The sequence below is a fragment of the Maniola hyperantus genome, chromosome 8 (genome assembly GCF_902806685.2).
Source record: "Maniola hyperantus chromosome 8, iAphHyp1.2, whole genome shotgun sequence".
In the NCBI taxonomy this organism is placed as follows: domain Eukaryota; kingdom Metazoa; phylum Arthropoda; class Insecta; order Lepidoptera; family Nymphalidae; genus Maniola; species Maniola hyperantus.
Genome location: NC_048543.1, coordinates 8,221,784 through 8,239,577, shown reverse-complemented (window position 1 = coordinate 8,239,577; position 17,794 = coordinate 8,221,784). Strand labels below are relative to the sequence as shown.

Genomic DNA, 17,794 nt, shown 5'->3' with positions numbered 1-17,794 from the left:
AATATTAACAATACAAAAGTGTGCCTATTTATTACCTTTTCACGGTCAAGCCATCCGATTTTGTGGGGGAAAATCAAGATTTTTTGTAAAGGTTTTTACTTATTCATATTGTTACATGTCAGTATATTAATTATTCCGTCCCCATTACTAAAGGTTTACTGGGAGAGACCTCGAGATATTAAGTTTGCCTATGTAACTACCTATAGTATGCGACAGGTTGACCCGTACTAACCCGGTGCGGGATAGCGCGGGTGACGTGCGGGTCAGTGCTCGTCCCCGCTCTAAACATTCTATTTTTGTTACTTGAAACGCCTGTATTTAAAAAAAACACATGTACATATTATAATTTATATTATAATTGTACAATAATTGTTTATTGAACATCTAAATAAATTTCAATACAGTAAGTACAGACAGTAGCTTTTAATTATTCCAAACATGCTTATTGTAACCTAAGTATTCTTGATTGCAATCTTCACGTGGGCTTTTCTTCTCTTGAAGGTTCGCTAAACTTTTTATAAGGGCTACATAGATATCAATTCCACGGAGAAATTTTTCGACAGGGATGTATTCGTCAACGTCATGGGCTTTGCTAATCATATTAGTCCTCGATGAAAACCCGATTGCCGGTATGCCGATCTCTCGGAGTAGCAACATGTCTGACGTTGCAGGACAAACAGTAGGCACGATTTTAAAACCTCTGCAAAAAAGAAGATTTAGCTTACAAGATGTAGGTAGCTAGGTACGTCAAAATCTAGAACCCAACTTTTTCAGTATCTTAATTTTAATAAGACTTTTTGTCCGACGCGTATAATCCCAACTTCTCTTCTTGAAAATACCCAATAAGTATATATTTTAGGAAAACCTTTCATTTGACCTTTTATTTGATAACAAGCTCGATAGATTTTTTAATTTTTAGGCTTAGGTACCTATCTATTTTATAATTTTTAGGCCTCCGTACCCAAAGGGTAAAAACGGAGCCTTATTAATGTCACACTGCTGTCTGTCTGTCCGTATGTCGGTCTGTCTGTCCGCGTATCGCAGGTCTTTTCTAGCCCGTAGACAAAATGAGTTACAAACCTGAAATTTTGGTATTTGGTGGAGAACGTTGTATTGACCTATTAGATTATAGAAAGAGCCAGCGCGTACCAGACCTTCGTTATTTTATAAAAGCTGAAAGTTTCTCTCCGTACTGTCCCCAACACTGGGAGGAACGTTTGTTTGGATGTTTGTTTGGATCACGGTGGTTTTGGGAGATAATAGGTAATAAAGGTTTAAAAAATCTAACGTCAAAGTAATAAAGTCTAATTACATATTTTCAGAATAGTATTAGAAATCACGTCACGTTAGAAATCAGTGTATTAACAGACACTTAGTGTCGTGGCAACCCCTTGCCAGACACCCTTAAACTTTTAAACTGGTTAAAATTTAAGTGTAAAGTATTAATTTTATTATTTGCGATCTTTGTTTTGTGTATTATGTGTATGTACGTACAAATCTTTCATAGTATCACGTATAGCCACCCAGTAAGGATTGGAGTCGTCGACTGCAGTTGCGGCGGAAGTTTCGACCCGCCTTATGAAATCTACGGTAGTTGTACTTCTGAGTTGAGACAGCCACGAATTTATCTGGGAATAAATTATTATAATCAAAGACAATGAAAAATTCAAGTCGCAAAAAAAAAATACGACTGCCTTGCCAAAAACTAAAGATTAAAATTTTTCACGTTTAAAAATGGCACCACCATGGCGCCACACAGCCGCCATATTGATTGTTGAATATTAATGTCACTCGGGATGATAGGTTTCTAATGATACCATTCAAATCTGCAGGATCAGGCATTTAGAAGTTTTGGTGGAATAAAGAAACATGCTAGTTTTTTAAGGTACATACTTCAGTCTATCCCTTTTATCACATTATTTTTATGCCAGAAAAACCACGATTTAAAAACCCTGGACTAAGTGACGGGAAAAAGGTATTTTGATGATCTTTAAATATATAAAACGAAAAGGTGACTGACTGACTTACTGATTGATCTATCAACGCTCAACTCAAACTACTAGACGGATCGGGCTGAAATTTGGCATGCAGATAGCTATTATGACGTAAACATCCACTAAGGATTTTTGAAAATTCAACCCCTAAGGGGGTAAAATAGGGGTCCACGCGGACGAAGTCGCAGGCATAGGCTAGTATAATATGTAACTTTGACTTACCAAACAAAGAAAATCAGATACTTTCTGTTCAACCGATAACCTCACGTCTATCACCACAGACATGAGACTGGGGATGACGTTAGGCGCCAAACCACCCTGCAGAAGATTTTTAAAATTAAAGAAAAAGTTATACCTTACTTAACAATTAACAGACACACGGTGTTGTCTGTTGGATGATTGAGATTGAGTTTTACAGTCGTTTCTAGTAGTGATTATTTGGTGCTAGTTATTGCCGAAAAAGCCAAAACCATAACCGTTTGCATTGTAGACGCACAACAGACGGAAACGTTTAAGTGCGGAAACCAGCCCAGCGAGAGAAGAAATAACTAAGAAGAACTGTTTGCATTCCGTTACTAAATTACGCGTCGCAAGCGCTGAACGCAACGAATTTATCAGAAGTCTCGGAGGCAATAAATACGTGGCAATTTCTAGATTAAATGCCTACATTACACCATTACTTAGAGTGGCCGACAAACAGCTTGAAAAATATGCAGTTCTAGTCGAACCAGTGGTAGATGCATTTGAATCTCTTCGTGTTTACTGATTTGCTGTGGTATAAAAGATTAAACACCTATGAAATTAAAGCGAACTTTCGCGCATAATATTATCCTCGCATATACCTAGTAGAAAATCTTATCTATGGTTACAAAAGCTTACCTATCTAACGTCTGTTTTCAATATTTAATCCATCTATCAACGTTGTTATTCATCAAAAAACATTATACAGTTATTGATAAATAACGATGTTGCTAAGTAAATTATCTACTGATAAAAGATAAATTGAATACTGAAAACGGACGTACCTACTTAATAATAATAATAATAATTTATTAATATATTATTATAGTAAGTTATCTGAGATATGGTTAGACACGATATTTTATACAGTGCATACCTATTTACTGTATAAAATATCGTAAATTTACATTCACCAAGCAGGTTTTTATTGATTCAAATTACCTACTATAGGAACTTACCTTAATCATATTTATATTAAGAGTGGAGTAAGAGCCGTAGTCTTTCGGCGAACGAGATGCCATTATGTCAAGTTGTTCTTTTCTGTATTTCATTGCCATATTTATTAGAGCTTGAACCTAAAACAGGTCGACGACGAGATTTTACATCTTACCATCGTTGATAGAATTCGATCATCGTAATACTTTAGCATTTAAATTAAATGGACCTTGACTTGTTTTAAAACTTAAGTTTGTCCGTACATCTACAGTCAGCGCTCCGATCTAAGTAGAAAACTTGCGAAGTTAAATTGCTTGGGCTGAATTTTCGACTTTAAATCACGGTTCTTTAGATCCATTATACTCTGATGATAGTGTGTATCGAAGCTCGAATTCTATATCAACGTTGTAATGTATGTAAAATGTCATACTAACTGTGGTAGGTACATGTGGGTAGCATTATAATATTTATGTGACGGTACCACCAGTAAACCAGCCATGCGTGTTTCACTTTTTGGTGACAGCGGTGGGATACGAACCCACGCCCGCGCCGTTCGGACTGGTGATCAGCGATATTTTCGATATTCAGTTATAGGTAGGCTGATGCCCGCGACTTTGTCTGCGTGGATTTAGTATTTAAAATCCCGTGCGAACTCTTTGATAATATTTTTTAATTTTAATTTTTCGGAATAAAAAGTAGCTTATATCACTCTCCAGGTGTTTAACTATATCCATACAAAAAAAAGTCCGATACGTTGCTTCGTTGCGACGTGATTAAAGAACAAACTAACACACTTTGGCATTTATAATATGGGTAGTGATAACATTGAGGTACCCAATTCACTTTTCGTTGAATACAAGCTGGATTATTTGATTCTGACCTGTTCTATGGTACTCCCATTTTGTAATGATGAACCATGCCCGCTGGTCCCTCGAATGTTGAATCGCATTTCTATAAAAAAGCAGGTATAGTAAAGAAACAGAGCAATCAAAATTTTCCTCAGTATGCTTTAAACTTTGCAGTATAAATAATATTATATTCTATTCTATGAAAATCGATAATTTTAGATACCTAGCGGGCTGCCGCCTTCAGTGTACATTGGTAGTGATGCTTATGGTAAATAAATTTTAGAGAATTCGCATCTTATTCTTACCAATGGTATAAGTAAAGGACAGACAAACTTAATTTAATTTAAAACTGTCAAACCTAGTGAGTAAGTCTTGAGCATAATGTTTAAATGTGAAGAGTAGCACTAAATATTAAATTTAAAAGTCATTTCCCGCCCTTGGTTAGTAGTATTACAAAGAAAAGATGCAGCTACACTAAGCTAGTCTCTTTAGTTTAGAAAAAGACATCAGAATCGACGCCAATTAGTATCTGTTAAGCTTACGCCAAGGTCTTTTGTCTACGTAGGTTCCAGCCATAGTATCGTCTGACGAAGTCAAGCCTTCGTCCAAAGCAAATCCAATATTCAAAGATTTAAACTCGTCCGTCTCAAGAAAAGGTATCAGTCCCCCGAAACTTCCGGTTTCTTCATCTTAAAAAGAAAAATTCTTATTATATAGGTGAAGGCTACAATTTAAAGCAACGAAAACAAACGGCGACTAGGTATGCATTTGTAAAACTTTTTTATTTAAATTGATCGTAAATGGATATGACTCACCCGGTACAACCATGACATGCACAGTTCTATCCAAAGTGATATTATTCTGAATTATTTTTCTTATTGCTTCCATGTATTGGATGCTTACATCTTTTGTATCTTGAGTGCCACGTCCATATAAATCCCCGTTGTTATCGATGTGCGCCGAAAATGGAGGGTAGGTCCACAATTCCTATAAGAAATATTTTCACCACCACAGATTTAGGTTTTTGAAAATCCCTTGGGAACTCTTTAATTATTCGGAATAAAAAGTAGCATATTATGTCCTTCCCCGGGGTGTAAGTTAACACTGTACCAAATTTCATTCAAATCGGTTGAACTGTTGGGCCGTGAAAAGCTAGCAGACACTAGACAGACACTAGACGGACGGACAGACAGACAGACACATTTTCGCATTTATAATAATAGTATGGATATATAAAAAAGTTTAGAGATAAGACGGCGGGGCATAAGGGGCTTCAGAACATGTGCGTATTCATGCCTAAGATTTAGGCTTATTAGGGAGCGCAAAGGCGCGTTCGTATGCGAAATATCGAATGTAGGTACGTACCTATGCAGTAGATACCTACTAATAATAGTAATACGAGTGTGTTAGAATACAACTCGACCGCGATGCATAGAAATATTTTCTCGCCCGCCGCCTCTGCGCTTGAGACTACTTGAGAGTTCTACGTGAGCTCGCATCATGGAACCCATTCCAGAAATTTTAACAGAAGTACCTATAAAGCTAAGCAATGAAGTTTATAAAATCTATTCTGTACGATTCGCGCACATAATAAATCATGCTTTACTTTGATTTCATGATTACATTCTTGTTCATCAGTGCTCCATGAGCTTCGTCCAATTATAGGTAAAGTTGCATGACAGGCGGTTAAAGTTATGTTACGGTTAACTTTGGATACCTTTAACCAATATGAATATTGAGTTGTGCAAATCACTTTGCTATTTATTGGTGGTCATTATAACGGTAGGTAGGTAAGTACCTAACCGTAAAGTAACTTTAAATGCCTATTATGCTGGGGCTTAATCTTTAGTCAGTGGTTGCTGGGTTTTACCTACAGCATCTACAGGCACGACATCTGCATGTGAGTTTAGCAATATGCTGGGTAGGGCCGGCTTGCGACCTATAAGGGTTGTAACACACACTGGCAGTTTACCCGCCCTATAGACCTTAAAAGGTAAACCCAACTCATCTGCCTGACGCCTCCAGAAATCCACTGCGAGATCTGAAAATATGAATTGAAAAGTACTGTACTGCACTGCACCCACAGTCAAAGCGGCTAATTTAGATTCGCGTTCAACATAGCCAATCAAGATAGATACATATAACAAGTCCTAACTCACTCACCGACTGATTCATCAATGCGCAGCCCAAACCCTTTACCACCTTTGTACCTACCTACGAGTAGAAAGCTAAAATTTTGCAAAGAGGTTCCCTTTATTATGCAGATAAAGGCTGTATTTTTCGATATTCCCCCTCATGTATAGGGAATTAGGATCAATTCGTGCTGAGCGCATCCGTGGACGGGCGCTAGTACCTACATGTCAATTGATAATAATGTTAAACGAAAATATAAAGTTAACAACATTGGCTGTATTTTAGTGTTCGTAATGCTACTATTGAGTTAATCATCTTCAATGAATATTCAATAAATCACAAACTTTTAACTTCTTGAATAAATAAACATAACCTTGACACAGTCCAAAAAAACCTCGAAAAACAAATTCCGGTTCGTTGCATAATTATCTATTAATTAGGCAATACATTTAAAGTAGCTAGCTTATCTTTATACAGAAATGAATAATAATAGGTGTTAGAGTAATGTAGTGCTGATAATAAGTGACCCAGTTAGAGAAAATAGCACGCGAATCTTATCAATCGACCTAGAGTTGAGTTACTTACCTTGAATTTAATTGTAATAAACATTATATTAATTTCATTAATACTAACCCCCCACACAATCAACTACAGCGACCAATCAGCATTCAGGCTTACGAGGCTTGATCCAACCAAACGGCAGGTTATTGACTGATATTCCCGAAGTTTGCATGATCAAGTCAAGATTAAGCCTTGAAATATATCTATTTTCTTCCCAAAAACAGATGCCTTTGGCGCACTTGTGAGATAACTTCGCCAAATTTTGCGAAGTGGCAGTGATTCTACCTTTTATGACATGATCTCGTAACGTAGTCGCGTCCACTCTCGCGACTAACTAATTTCACTAATACCTAACCCCCACACAATCAACTACAGCGACCAATCATCATTATGGCTTACGAGGCTTGATCCAACCAAACGGCAGGTTGATCAACTGATATTCCCGACCGATCAAGTTTGCATGATCAAGTCAAGATATCCATTTTCTCCCCAGGAACAGATACGATAATTTGGGTTTCAGCCTGAGTTACACGCATTTGTAAGATTACCTCGTTAAATTTTGTGAAGTGGCGTGCTTCTACCCTTTATGGCATGATCTCGTAACGTAGTCAAATGCCTCAAGCAGAAGAAGCGCCGAAATAATCTGGGTTCGAGTGTGGCACAACCCAAAAAGAAGGTTCCAGCTCAGCATAATGCTGTAACCTGTATGCCTTGTAGATAAACAAGATCACACAGCAGTAAGGGAAATGTCCCAATACTCGTCGGTTTCTCAATTTAGCTGACTTTGCAGCTTTGCCACGTTGCTGTTAGTGAATTTAGAACAAAACAAATTACATGACAAGAAAGCAGATATTATAATGTATTTATTAAATATAATTTTGGAATTAATAAGTTTCATTAATGTCATTAAATAGTTAAAAAATACAAAAATGAGTGATTTGTACCAGTATCCGTCAGATTTGTCCTAATTATCGTCAATGCGTCCCAGAACTCGTCAATTTTTAACAATAATTTAAACTCTATTGCCGGAGACATAAGGTTTATTTTAATTTCATTTTCGAGTTGTGATTTTTTTTACATCGCCACTCGAGCTGAGAAAATGTGTGAAAAGCTGTAAAATATAAATTTAACTAGTCGTTTTAAATGAAAAACTATTGGATTCTGGGCTTTCAAGCCATGGCGGGAAATCCGCGCCTCATCCTTGGCCGTTTACGTTGTCTATGATATATCATCATCATCAACCGATAGACGTCCACTGCTGGACATAAGTCTTTTGTAGGGACTTCCACACGCCACGATCTTGCGCCACTTGAATCCAGCGGCTCTCTGCGAGCGGCGTTTGATATCGTCCGTCCACGTAGTGGGGGGTCCACCTACGAGTATTAGGTAGCATTACCTACTATATTGTTCAAGTTGTTTTTAGATATTGTTCAAATAGGGATGATGACTACTAGTCAAATAGGCATCTTTTTAAAATTGTTTTCCTGTTGCTTGTTATATTTTAATATTTATATTTATGAACCCCAAATTTTCTCGCTCTCTCATTTGAAACTCCACTCAATTCGATAGCAAAAAATACCGAAAGGGCTTCAGGACCCTGGATCACATCCACACGCTGCGGCAGGTTATACAGAAGACTGAAGAATATAATCGGCCACTTTGTTTAATGTTTTTATGAAAAAGCCTTAGATTCCTTAGAAACAGGCTGTATTGAGATCGCCATAGAGGTGCCAAATCGACTACTGGCATATTCAAGTGCTGAAGTGCTTGTACGAAAACCGCCACGATGTCAGTCCGCATTGAGGACCAGGCAAGGAGTCGTAACCCCCCCCCCCCCCCCCCCCCTCCCAAGCCCTTTACCGCTGCTTTAGAAGGCTGTTTTAAGTTTCAGGATTGGAACGGTCTTGGCATTAACACTAATGGCGAGTACATCACTCACCTTTGATTTGCCGATGACAATGTATAGTCGTTATTGCAGAGACTCTGGAAGACCTTAATGCAATGCTCAATGACAGCAGAGCTTCAGAACAGGTGGGCCTAGAAATGGACATGAGCAAGACAAAAATCATGACTAAGGCTCATGTCCTGCCCCACCCAGTAATCATTAAGAGCTCTGCACTCGACATTGTAGACGAGTAGGTATGTATACCTGTTGACATATGGTTCTGACAGACATGATTGCTAACTATGAACTTCATAAAAAAGCTCAGAGTCTCTCCATCGCCCAGACCCAATTGCAACGATCGTGCAATTGGGTCGAGATATCGACAAATAAAATTAATAAACTAATCCTGGAATGTAGCCGTTATCTACATAATAATATGTCGTTAAACCACGAAATAAGCTTGAAATCATTAAATCACTTGCTTTAACGATGAAAGTCGTGGTCAAAGGCCGGTCAGGCTTCACAGACTGTGGCGAAACCCGGGTTAACTCGCAACAAGGTGATGCTGTGTGTGTGGTGGGATTAGAAGGGCATTATTCATTATGAGCTGTTATCACCAGGCAGGACCATCGATTCTGAACTCTACTGCGAACAACTGATAAGATTAAAGCAAGAAGTTGAGAGAAAGCGGCTGGAATTAATCAACAGAAGGGGTGCGGTTTTTCATCATGATAACGCTAGACCTCACACATATTTAGCCACTCAGCAAAAGTTAAGAAAGTTTGGCTGGGAGGTGTTAATGCATCCGCCGTATAGTCCTGACCTTGCACCTTCAGATTTCCAGCTGTTTCGGTCTCTTCAGAATTCTTCAGGCAGTGTCAGGTTACAACATCACTAGAGGACTGCCAAAACTACTTGTCGCGGTATTTTGATCAGAAGTCCCAAAATTTCTATAGCAATAGGATCATGTCCCTACCTACAAGATGGCAAAAAGTTATCGAATAAAATGGTACCTACATTCTTTAGTTAAATGTAAATAAACTATTCTAATTTTTTTTTTATTTTCTTAAAAATGCGAATAAACTTTGTCCCCAACCTAATATTAAGATTATTGTAAAGTTATGTTAAAAATACTGATGCCCATTAAAAATTAAATAATTTCGTTTCTTTATAACATATATCTGATTTTAATTTTTGTTGTTCAAGTGCACGATATCATAGATTAATTATTGGTCTCGATGCACGATATAACTGAAATTATACACACGTTTCAATCTCCAATATGTCACCGTTTTTCACATATAGCGTCGAATTCAATCGCCACTTTAAAACTCCCAATTTCATATGAGAGCCCCACTAAAATAAAGCTTTTATATTTTTGTATGTATTTTTGTAATACTCGGCTGAAGGCCGTCAGTTTTCATATTATGTTAAAACTTGAAGTAATTGCGGTCAGTAATTCAGAAGTTATAAGGCTCTGACGGACAGACGGACAAGTGCCATTACACTCAAGTAGACTCAGAGACCTCACTTCGCTCGGTCAAATATATACGGGAACAGATAAACATTACACAGCATGCTAAAATTATAAAACTTTAACTTCGTCGTAGTCAGGTTAAAAAATAAAAACATTGCATCTTCAATTTAAGTACAGATTAACTGTCCAAAACAGTCACTGTCTGTGTACCGCAACTGAAACTCTTATCACGTTGCAATAAGGTTTAAAATTGAACAGTGTCGGTATTACGTTCATTTTTCTAGTGTGTCCCAGTAACCGTCAAAATAGTATGAATTTTGACGAGTATTGGGTCAAGTAGGGATTTCAAAGTACCAATAGATGTCACATGCGTTAAATCATAAATAATAATAAAATAAACACAGTTTTATAGATTATTTCGTTAGAAAATTAACTTGACTGTTGTATAAAATAATCAGATTTACCAGAGTGACCAATAGATGTTTCAAAACTTTCTTCGAATACTAGCATGTAGGACTACGATTGAGTGACTAAACCTGGCTAAAAACACAAATTTTGAAAATGCTAACTTTGAATGCGTTTTTCTCCAACGCTATTATAGTTTGGATTAAATGTTTTTATACTAATTTATGGAATATACTATCACAAATATGTTGCCATAAAAAGTTTTCATTTAGTTTTTGCTAGAAATTAATAACTGACCATTTTTTACAATCTGACGGGTATCGGTACACTGACGACTATACCAGCGTTTCCCTTAAGTAGTGGTAGAATCAGCACTGTTGAAGAGGAGGGCTTTAACTCACAATCTCGCAAGTGGGCCAAGCAAAAGCTCGAAAATCTATTTTTTTTAATTCAAATTCATGTATTTTAAAGGCAAAATAAACTATACACCTTGGTGTGTAGACTACAGTCTGCAATGTTTTATACTTATTCATTTTAGTGGTCAGTGAATTATAATTATTATCTTTATTTTTTTAATTACATTTTTAGGAGTTTAAGAGTTATAAAAGTGCATATATTTTGTACTTACCAATATTGTCCATACAACTTGTGTCTATTCGAATATACTCTTGTAGCTTTTTAACAGACGGATCATTTTTGTGTCTTTGTATTTCATAATGTTTTTTGGGTAAAGTACCACACAATACACAGGGTAGAATTAGTAAGGAATAATATCGCAACATTTTAATAAGGAGCACCTTAACGCGAACTGGCACAACACTTTAGAATGTTAGATACAGATTTACTATAATAACTATTCTCGGTAGACTTGTTAGACTGATAAAATTTCACAATGAACTATACACCTAATAAAACAAAGCAACCGTCAAATTAAATACTTAACTCAAAGAAATTACCAATTTAAAACAGTGTTTCGAATAAAATTAACAGTATTACTTATGTACCCACTGATACTCATCCAGTTACTTAAAAGTTAAAACAAATTTGCAATTCAGGGCAATTATAATATGATTTACAGCTGTACCCGTACTACTTGTTCTTACATATGAATTTTTGTTTCTGTATTTCTCTGCTTTTGTTAAATATGTTCAATGCTATGCTGTTATTAAAAAACTCCCATTATTCAGGTTTTAGCGATATGTCAACCTTCAAGGTCAAGATACAAAACTACAGTACGTAGGTAGGTATATTTATCATAAGGTTATACACACACGAGCAACGCGGTTTTGTCTCCCTGTCCCTTAACATAAATTTCCCTGCGACTATGAAAAACAATTGAAGAAGTAGGATGGCTCCTGTTCTTGAGACGTTGCTGATGCGAAATCCAATCGGGCACACGGTTAGTACGGTAGTTGCTTATAATAAAACTGTAAATGGACGATTTCTGTATGTTAAAATATAATTTGAACGTTTTAATCGGAGGAGGCATTATCGTTTCATTATAATGCCGTTTTATAGAGCCCAAAACGGTTTCTTTTGTCTGTTTCTCTGTCTGTGTGCATATCACGTTGAAACTACTGAACGGATTTGTAAACAATTTGGCATACTATATACATATTATTTATGAAGTATATAACTTGACAACAACTTTGGGTTCATATTTTTTTTCTTTTTCGTTCGCAAACAAAATTACTTACTAAACTAAAAGTTTATGTGAAAGTGTAAACTATAAGGATAATTTTTAATCCTTTCATACATGGGTTCTTCTGGGATAAGGAATGAAGGTGTTTGTCCATGTTAGGTCCGATATTCTCCGAAGACATTAAAAATATGTATGTACCAACCATTTATAACTATGTACTTTTTAATTACTTACCATAAAAATGTAAGAGCGAAAACAGGAAAGGTTTATTGTTTTAAATGTGCAATCGGGTTATTTTCTTACTTTAACAAAGTAACTGTAGTTTGTTTTGTTTTAAAAATATGAATAAATGTGTTGACACACTATACAGTACCCGGCAAGAAATATTGTAGGTACATCGACCTTTAGAATGAGATTTCGGCTTTGTCAAGCGTTGTCTCTGTCACTTATACCTATGTGACGTTTTGCCGGTCTGTCTCAACGACAGAGACAACGCTTTACAAAACCGCTATCTCTTTCTAAAGGTCGATGTACAATATTTCCTGCCGCGTACTGAAGCTACGAACGCTACGAAAACCGAAACGGCATGGCAAAGCTGCATGCATTATACCTACGTCCTACATGCTGACAATATTTTGACTAAATATTGGTTTTTTTGTTATGGGTATTTTTAGACACTTGATTTTAAATATTTTAAACTGCCTAAACTTTATTAGTATCAAACTCTTTGAAGTAGATTTTTGTTTCTCTTTAAAATAAGAATTATAAATTAGAGGTGTACCTACTCATAATATGAATTGATTGGTCTGCTGAACACAATATCTCTATACTCCACAGCTGCGTCAATTCCGAAACGATTTATCTTTTTAAAGTTTGAACTTTCAGGTTGGTTCTATGTTTGGTAAAGATCTTATGACTAATTTCGGAGATGGAGGATGGAACTCCTCAAAGAGTAATAACAGCATAATGCAAATCAACCCTGATAAGTGTTTTAGTAAAAAACACTTATCGCAGACTTAAAGTAGACGTTTAACCATACATAATACATAACATACAAAATATAACCGTTTTCCCCCCGAAGGGCAGAAAACGATTATTTAGGTTTCAGCCGGAGCTTGACCCACTTGTGAGATTACCCCCCCAAGTTTTGCGTAGTGGCAGTGCTTCTACCCTCAAATTTTGTATGTCTTGATCACGTGACGTAGTCACGTCCGCCGCCGCCATCGCCGGTAAGGCGATACCGAATCAGTACTCTCACAAGCCGGCAAGGTATGAAAATTTTAGTGGATCAAGCTCCAGCTGAAACCTAAATAATCGTTTTCTGCCCTTCGGGGGGAAAACGGTTATATTTAGGTGTTCGAGCCTTCGCTTGATCCACTTGTGAGAGGTGTTTATATTCTGCCGGCGATGGCAAGGCGTACTGTGACGAAAATTTAAATAGAATAAGTGCTTTGGGAAATTAAAGAAAAATGTAGCTTTATCCAACTAAAATCTTTACTTTCTCTTATTATGATTTAACGAAACATCAAATATGATTAATTATTACAAAAATAAGTAAGAATTCAAAGAAAAGTAACAAAATCAATCAAAATATTCTCCAAAGATTGATTCATAAAGGTGTAAATGATTCACTTAGACAATCAGTGTTAGGTTGGGACCTCTTCTGAGGAATTTCCTTGAAATAATATTTCAGAAAAGTATCTTTGCTCCTCCAATTTCCTCGACAAAGAACCTCCTCTAAATTGCAGTTTCTATTGGACCAAATGTCTGTATTTACTGCTGCTCTAAAGCTTCCAGGCGAAGCCGTAATATTCGCAGACTTAAATAGGCTTCGGAGCCAACCCGAAATGACAGTACGAGAAGCTGCTTTGACCTGACCCCTAGTTGTAATAAACAATCGAGATATTCTGCTATTCCGACGTTTTTTACTTATATCGATTAACTTCTTAATCCAAAAAGTGACATCTAATTTATGTATCTTGTTTTGGGCTAATTTCCACCCTGATTGTCTGAAGTTTATTGAGTCCGTTTTAGAACCGAACTTCGGCCAAAATATTATATGATCGTCATGGGCTTCAAAACAATCGACACCGATGTCGAGTAGAGTTAAATCGTGTACTCTACGTCCAGAGGATAAAAGTAACAAGGCCGCTACATGACGAGATACTTGGAACAAACTGTCGACGTTACAACTATAAGTTTTCAAATAGTCTATTAACTGACCAACCTCCCACGTTAATGGCCTTGAAACAGGGGGTTGACTTAGGAAAATTGCTCTTAAAGTTTGTCTAACTACAGGGTGGTTACTTAGGTACTCGGTATTATCTGGTTTTGCAAACGTAACGACTACCGATTTATGAAGCGCTATGGATCTTGCAGCTAGCTTTACTTGTTGGTGGAGATAACAAATGTATTTAGCAATATTTTCCGGATTTGGATCATCTACTTTGACGCTATTATCCTTAGCCCAACATCTCCAACGTGTCCAGGCTGGTTTATACGTTTTTAGTGTAGACTTACGCCAAGCTGTTTCTAGCAGATTACGATCTTCCGTCGCCCACGTCTCTAATAACCGGGACCAGCCTGTATTTTCCAAACCTGCAAACACATGTCTTTCACGGCTGGGGGTGGTCTCCTGGTTCTCAGATCGAGAAGGTTCTCTTGTAGATTGGGGATCGTGAACGGCCGACCCAAGGTTCTCTGAATCAATTCTACTTTCCAAAATGTTTTCTCCCATTTTGGGGCTACCAGAAGATAAGTTCCTGAGCAGCAGGTTAGATGTCTCAGGACTCGGGGTATTAATGCTGGTGGTGGAAACACCCAGCCCAGGTTGAAGTTCCATTGTCGGCTGAAGGCATCGACAAACAGACAATTCCGATCCCTGGCATCTTCGCTGACGTATCTGGGTAAGATCGCTGACCTTGCACTGGCAAATAAGTCTACTTCTGGTGTCCCCATCATCGTGAAGATCATTTGGAGAGCTTCTTGACTTAACGACCATTCTGGTAGTTCCTTTGCTCGGGATAGACTGTCTGCGATCCCGTTGTACTTCCCGGGAATATACCTTGCTATCAGGTTTATACGAAAATCGTTGGCTAAATGAAGAATTTTTTGAGTGATGCGAAGGAGCGGTAGGGACTTGGTGCCTCCCTGTTTCGTGATGTAGGCTACCACCGTTCTGTTGTCCGTTTGTACCATAACGGTTTGACCTCGTAACTGAGATCCCTTTCTCTTGATGGATTCCAGCACCGCCCACAGTTCCTTTTGATTGCTGTGCCAGGCACGTTGCTGTCGATTCCAAAAACCGTTTAACTTTTCGTTCCCTATCGCGGCGCCCCATCCAGAACTCGCTGCATCTGTTGTTATAAAAATCGTAGCCTCTTTCAGGTGGATTGGGGATATCTGGGTTATATTTCTCAGCCACCACTTCAGCTCCTTTAAAACGTTGGCAGGTATTGGATATTTCTTTCCTTTTTGATTTATTGGTAACTTGTTGGCTGCTATTTGTATATGACGACTGTGTAGTCTTCCCAATGGGATGATGAACGTTGCAAAGTTTATGTTCCCGAGCAACACTTTTGCTAGCCACCATGTCCACTGACGGCTCATGAGAAAACTCTTTATGAGTGAGACACATTTTATAGTTAGTCTTTGAGGTAACTGTCTGACATTTTCTTTGGTATCCCAAAGTATTCCGAGATATCCTATCCTCTGCGACGGAATGAGGATGGATTTTTGATAGTTTATGCACCAGCCCATATCGAGAAGATGTTTCTGAACATATTGGCAGTGTTGAGTCAAAATGTTTGGATTGGGATGGAGTAGAAGGAAATCGTCCAAATAAACGATTACCCGAATCCCTTTTTCCCTGAAAAAATTCGCAACCCAATTAGTGATCTTAGCAAATATATATGGAGCTGTCGCTAAGCCGAAGGGTAGGCAGGTCATTTCATATAATACCCCCTCAAAATGAAAAGCCAGAAATCGTCTATGATGTTTAGCGATGGGAATATGAAAGTAAGCTTGTGATAAGTCTATCTTAATCATAAAGTCAAGATGTTGTAGGCAGAGCGGGATTTTATAATGGTTTATTAAACGAAATTTCGGTGGGCGTAGGTGGCTGTTAAGCCGTCTAAGATTAAAAATTGGTCTATTAGAACCATCCGTTTTCTTCCTTAGAAACAAAGGAGAAAGAAAACCTGATTCGCTCGAACATCTTTCAATTGCTCCACAATCTAACAATTTTTGTATTTCTTTAACCATTTCAGGAGAGGATTTTACTGAGAGTCTGTTGCAATTTTCCAAGTCAAAGCTCCTCAGGGGAGGTGAACAAACGAAAGGTATTTTATACCCAGATAGAATTGAAATTAAAGATTTTGGAGCACCCAAAGATTTCCACACATCGACTCTGCCGCTTACCTGGCCTGCTTTAAAATCATTAGTTGCCTTAAAATTTAGCTCTCCCTTCAAATCTTTGTCTTTTTGGTTTTTCAGCTCTAGTCGCTGTTGTTGGGCGTTTTCTTGGTTGGCCGGAGCCACGGAAGTTTGACTTGTTGTCGTGAAACTTCGGTTTGTCCTTCTTTTCTTGATTCCTAGATTGCCATTTTGGTTTATAGTTTTGGGGAGTGTGTTTTTTTGCCAGGAAAAAACCGATTTACTCCACCCAATTTTTTCTCTGTGCATTTCAATAAAGATTTCTTTGTTATCCAGGACAATTCATGAGAAAGGGTTTTAAGTATATGAATTGTAATACAACACATTCATATTTTAGCGTTTAAACTATCTGTCCCGGCTTTACTCACGTGTTTAGTCGTTCGGGTTCGAAACTAGTCGGGCTAGCGTCGACTAAACACGTGAGTAAAGCCGGGACAGATATAACATTCATATTTGTCTATGGAATAAGTAAGTCAACCCGTGCGAAACCGAAGCGGGTCAACTCGTAATCATAATTTTGTAGCCAATTTGATACTTAATCCACTGATATTCAAATGCGAGAGTATCTGTTGTAAACTTAAATTCAAGCAGGCGAAGTCGTAGGCATTAGGTACCTAGTAACTTATATTTATTGTAAACTAGCTGCCCCGGCGAACTTCGTACCGCCTAAAAGTCGATTCTTTTTCAGGATTTTAATTAGATTTAAAAATCAGATTTAAATTTTACTCTCCGTAAGAACCATCCTCGTACTTCAAGGAATATTATGAAAAAAGAATTTGCGAAATCGGTTCAGCTGTTCTCGAAATTTGCGACCAGCAACAAACACATTCAGTGATTCATTTTTATATATAGAGATAAAACTGTAATACATAATTGTGTGGCCATATTTTAGTAACAGCTGTTCAAAGAAAAAAGTACTAAATTATCTTAAAATTTTATATCAACAAATTCATTTCAAATTACATTATCTTTGCTTAGCCTAGACATCGGTGTAAATTTGATGGTACACAAAACTTTTAACCAACTTTTAATGAAGCTATATTGACAGATCTAGAAGTAATGCTGTCGTTTTCCAAGGAAGGAAACAAGGAAACACCTCGAAAAGGTTAGGGTTATTTTTTCACTGGCCTACACGATATATTTCGCCGATAAAGGCTCACTGATATCGGGGCACTGAAACTTATGGAGCGAACTCTGTTGCTTTGTTACTGACCGACACGATATCGGTATCCGGATAAT

General features: G+C 37.4%; 2 protein-coding genes across 2 annotated transcripts in view; both read right to left on the bottom strand.

Moving 5' to 3' along the window:
• Nucleotides 1-336: 336 nt before the first annotated feature.
• Nucleotides 337-17,794, bottom strand: part of LOC117984742 (uncharacterized) — a 47,597-nt gene continuing 30,139 nt past the window's right edge. Inside the window, exons 20-27 of the mRNA XM_034971382.2 lie at nucleotides 5,893-6,059; nucleotides 4,834-5,005; nucleotides 4,561-4,707; nucleotides 4,051-4,121; nucleotides 3,194-3,310; nucleotides 2,217-2,312; nucleotides 1,495-1,628; nucleotides 337-700 (exon numbers count right to left, since the gene is read on the bottom strand). Of these exons, the coding sequence (XP_034827273.2) occupies nucleotides 424-700; nucleotides 1,495-1,628; nucleotides 2,217-2,312; nucleotides 3,194-3,310; nucleotides 4,051-4,121; nucleotides 4,561-4,707; nucleotides 4,834-5,005; nucleotides 5,893-6,059 (1,181 nt within the window). The 3' untranslated portion in view covers nucleotides 337-423. The remainder of the gene's footprint in view (nucleotides 701-1,494; nucleotides 1,629-2,216; nucleotides 2,313-3,193; nucleotides 3,311-4,050; nucleotides 4,122-4,560; nucleotides 4,708-4,833; nucleotides 5,006-5,892; nucleotides 6,060-17,794) is intronic.
• On the bottom strand, nucleotides 11,259-16,723 carry LOC117984550 (uncharacterized). The gene is made up of 2 exons (XM_069500432.1): nucleotides 16,541-16,723; nucleotides 11,259-15,989 (listed from the first exon to the last, which is right to left on the bottom strand). Exon 2 carries the CDS (start codon nucleotides 15,756-15,758, stop codon nucleotides 13,731-13,733), a length of 2,028 nt encoding a protein of 675 aa, XP_069356533.1. The 5' UTR covers nucleotides 15,759-15,989; nucleotides 16,541-16,723; the 3' UTR covers nucleotides 11,259-13,730.

Excerpts from the sequence above, each read along its gene's own strand:
- LOC117984550 (XM_069500432.1), bottom strand. The coding sequence starts at position 15,758 with ATGTGTCTCACTCATAAAGAGTTTTCTCATGAGCCGTCAGTGGACATG.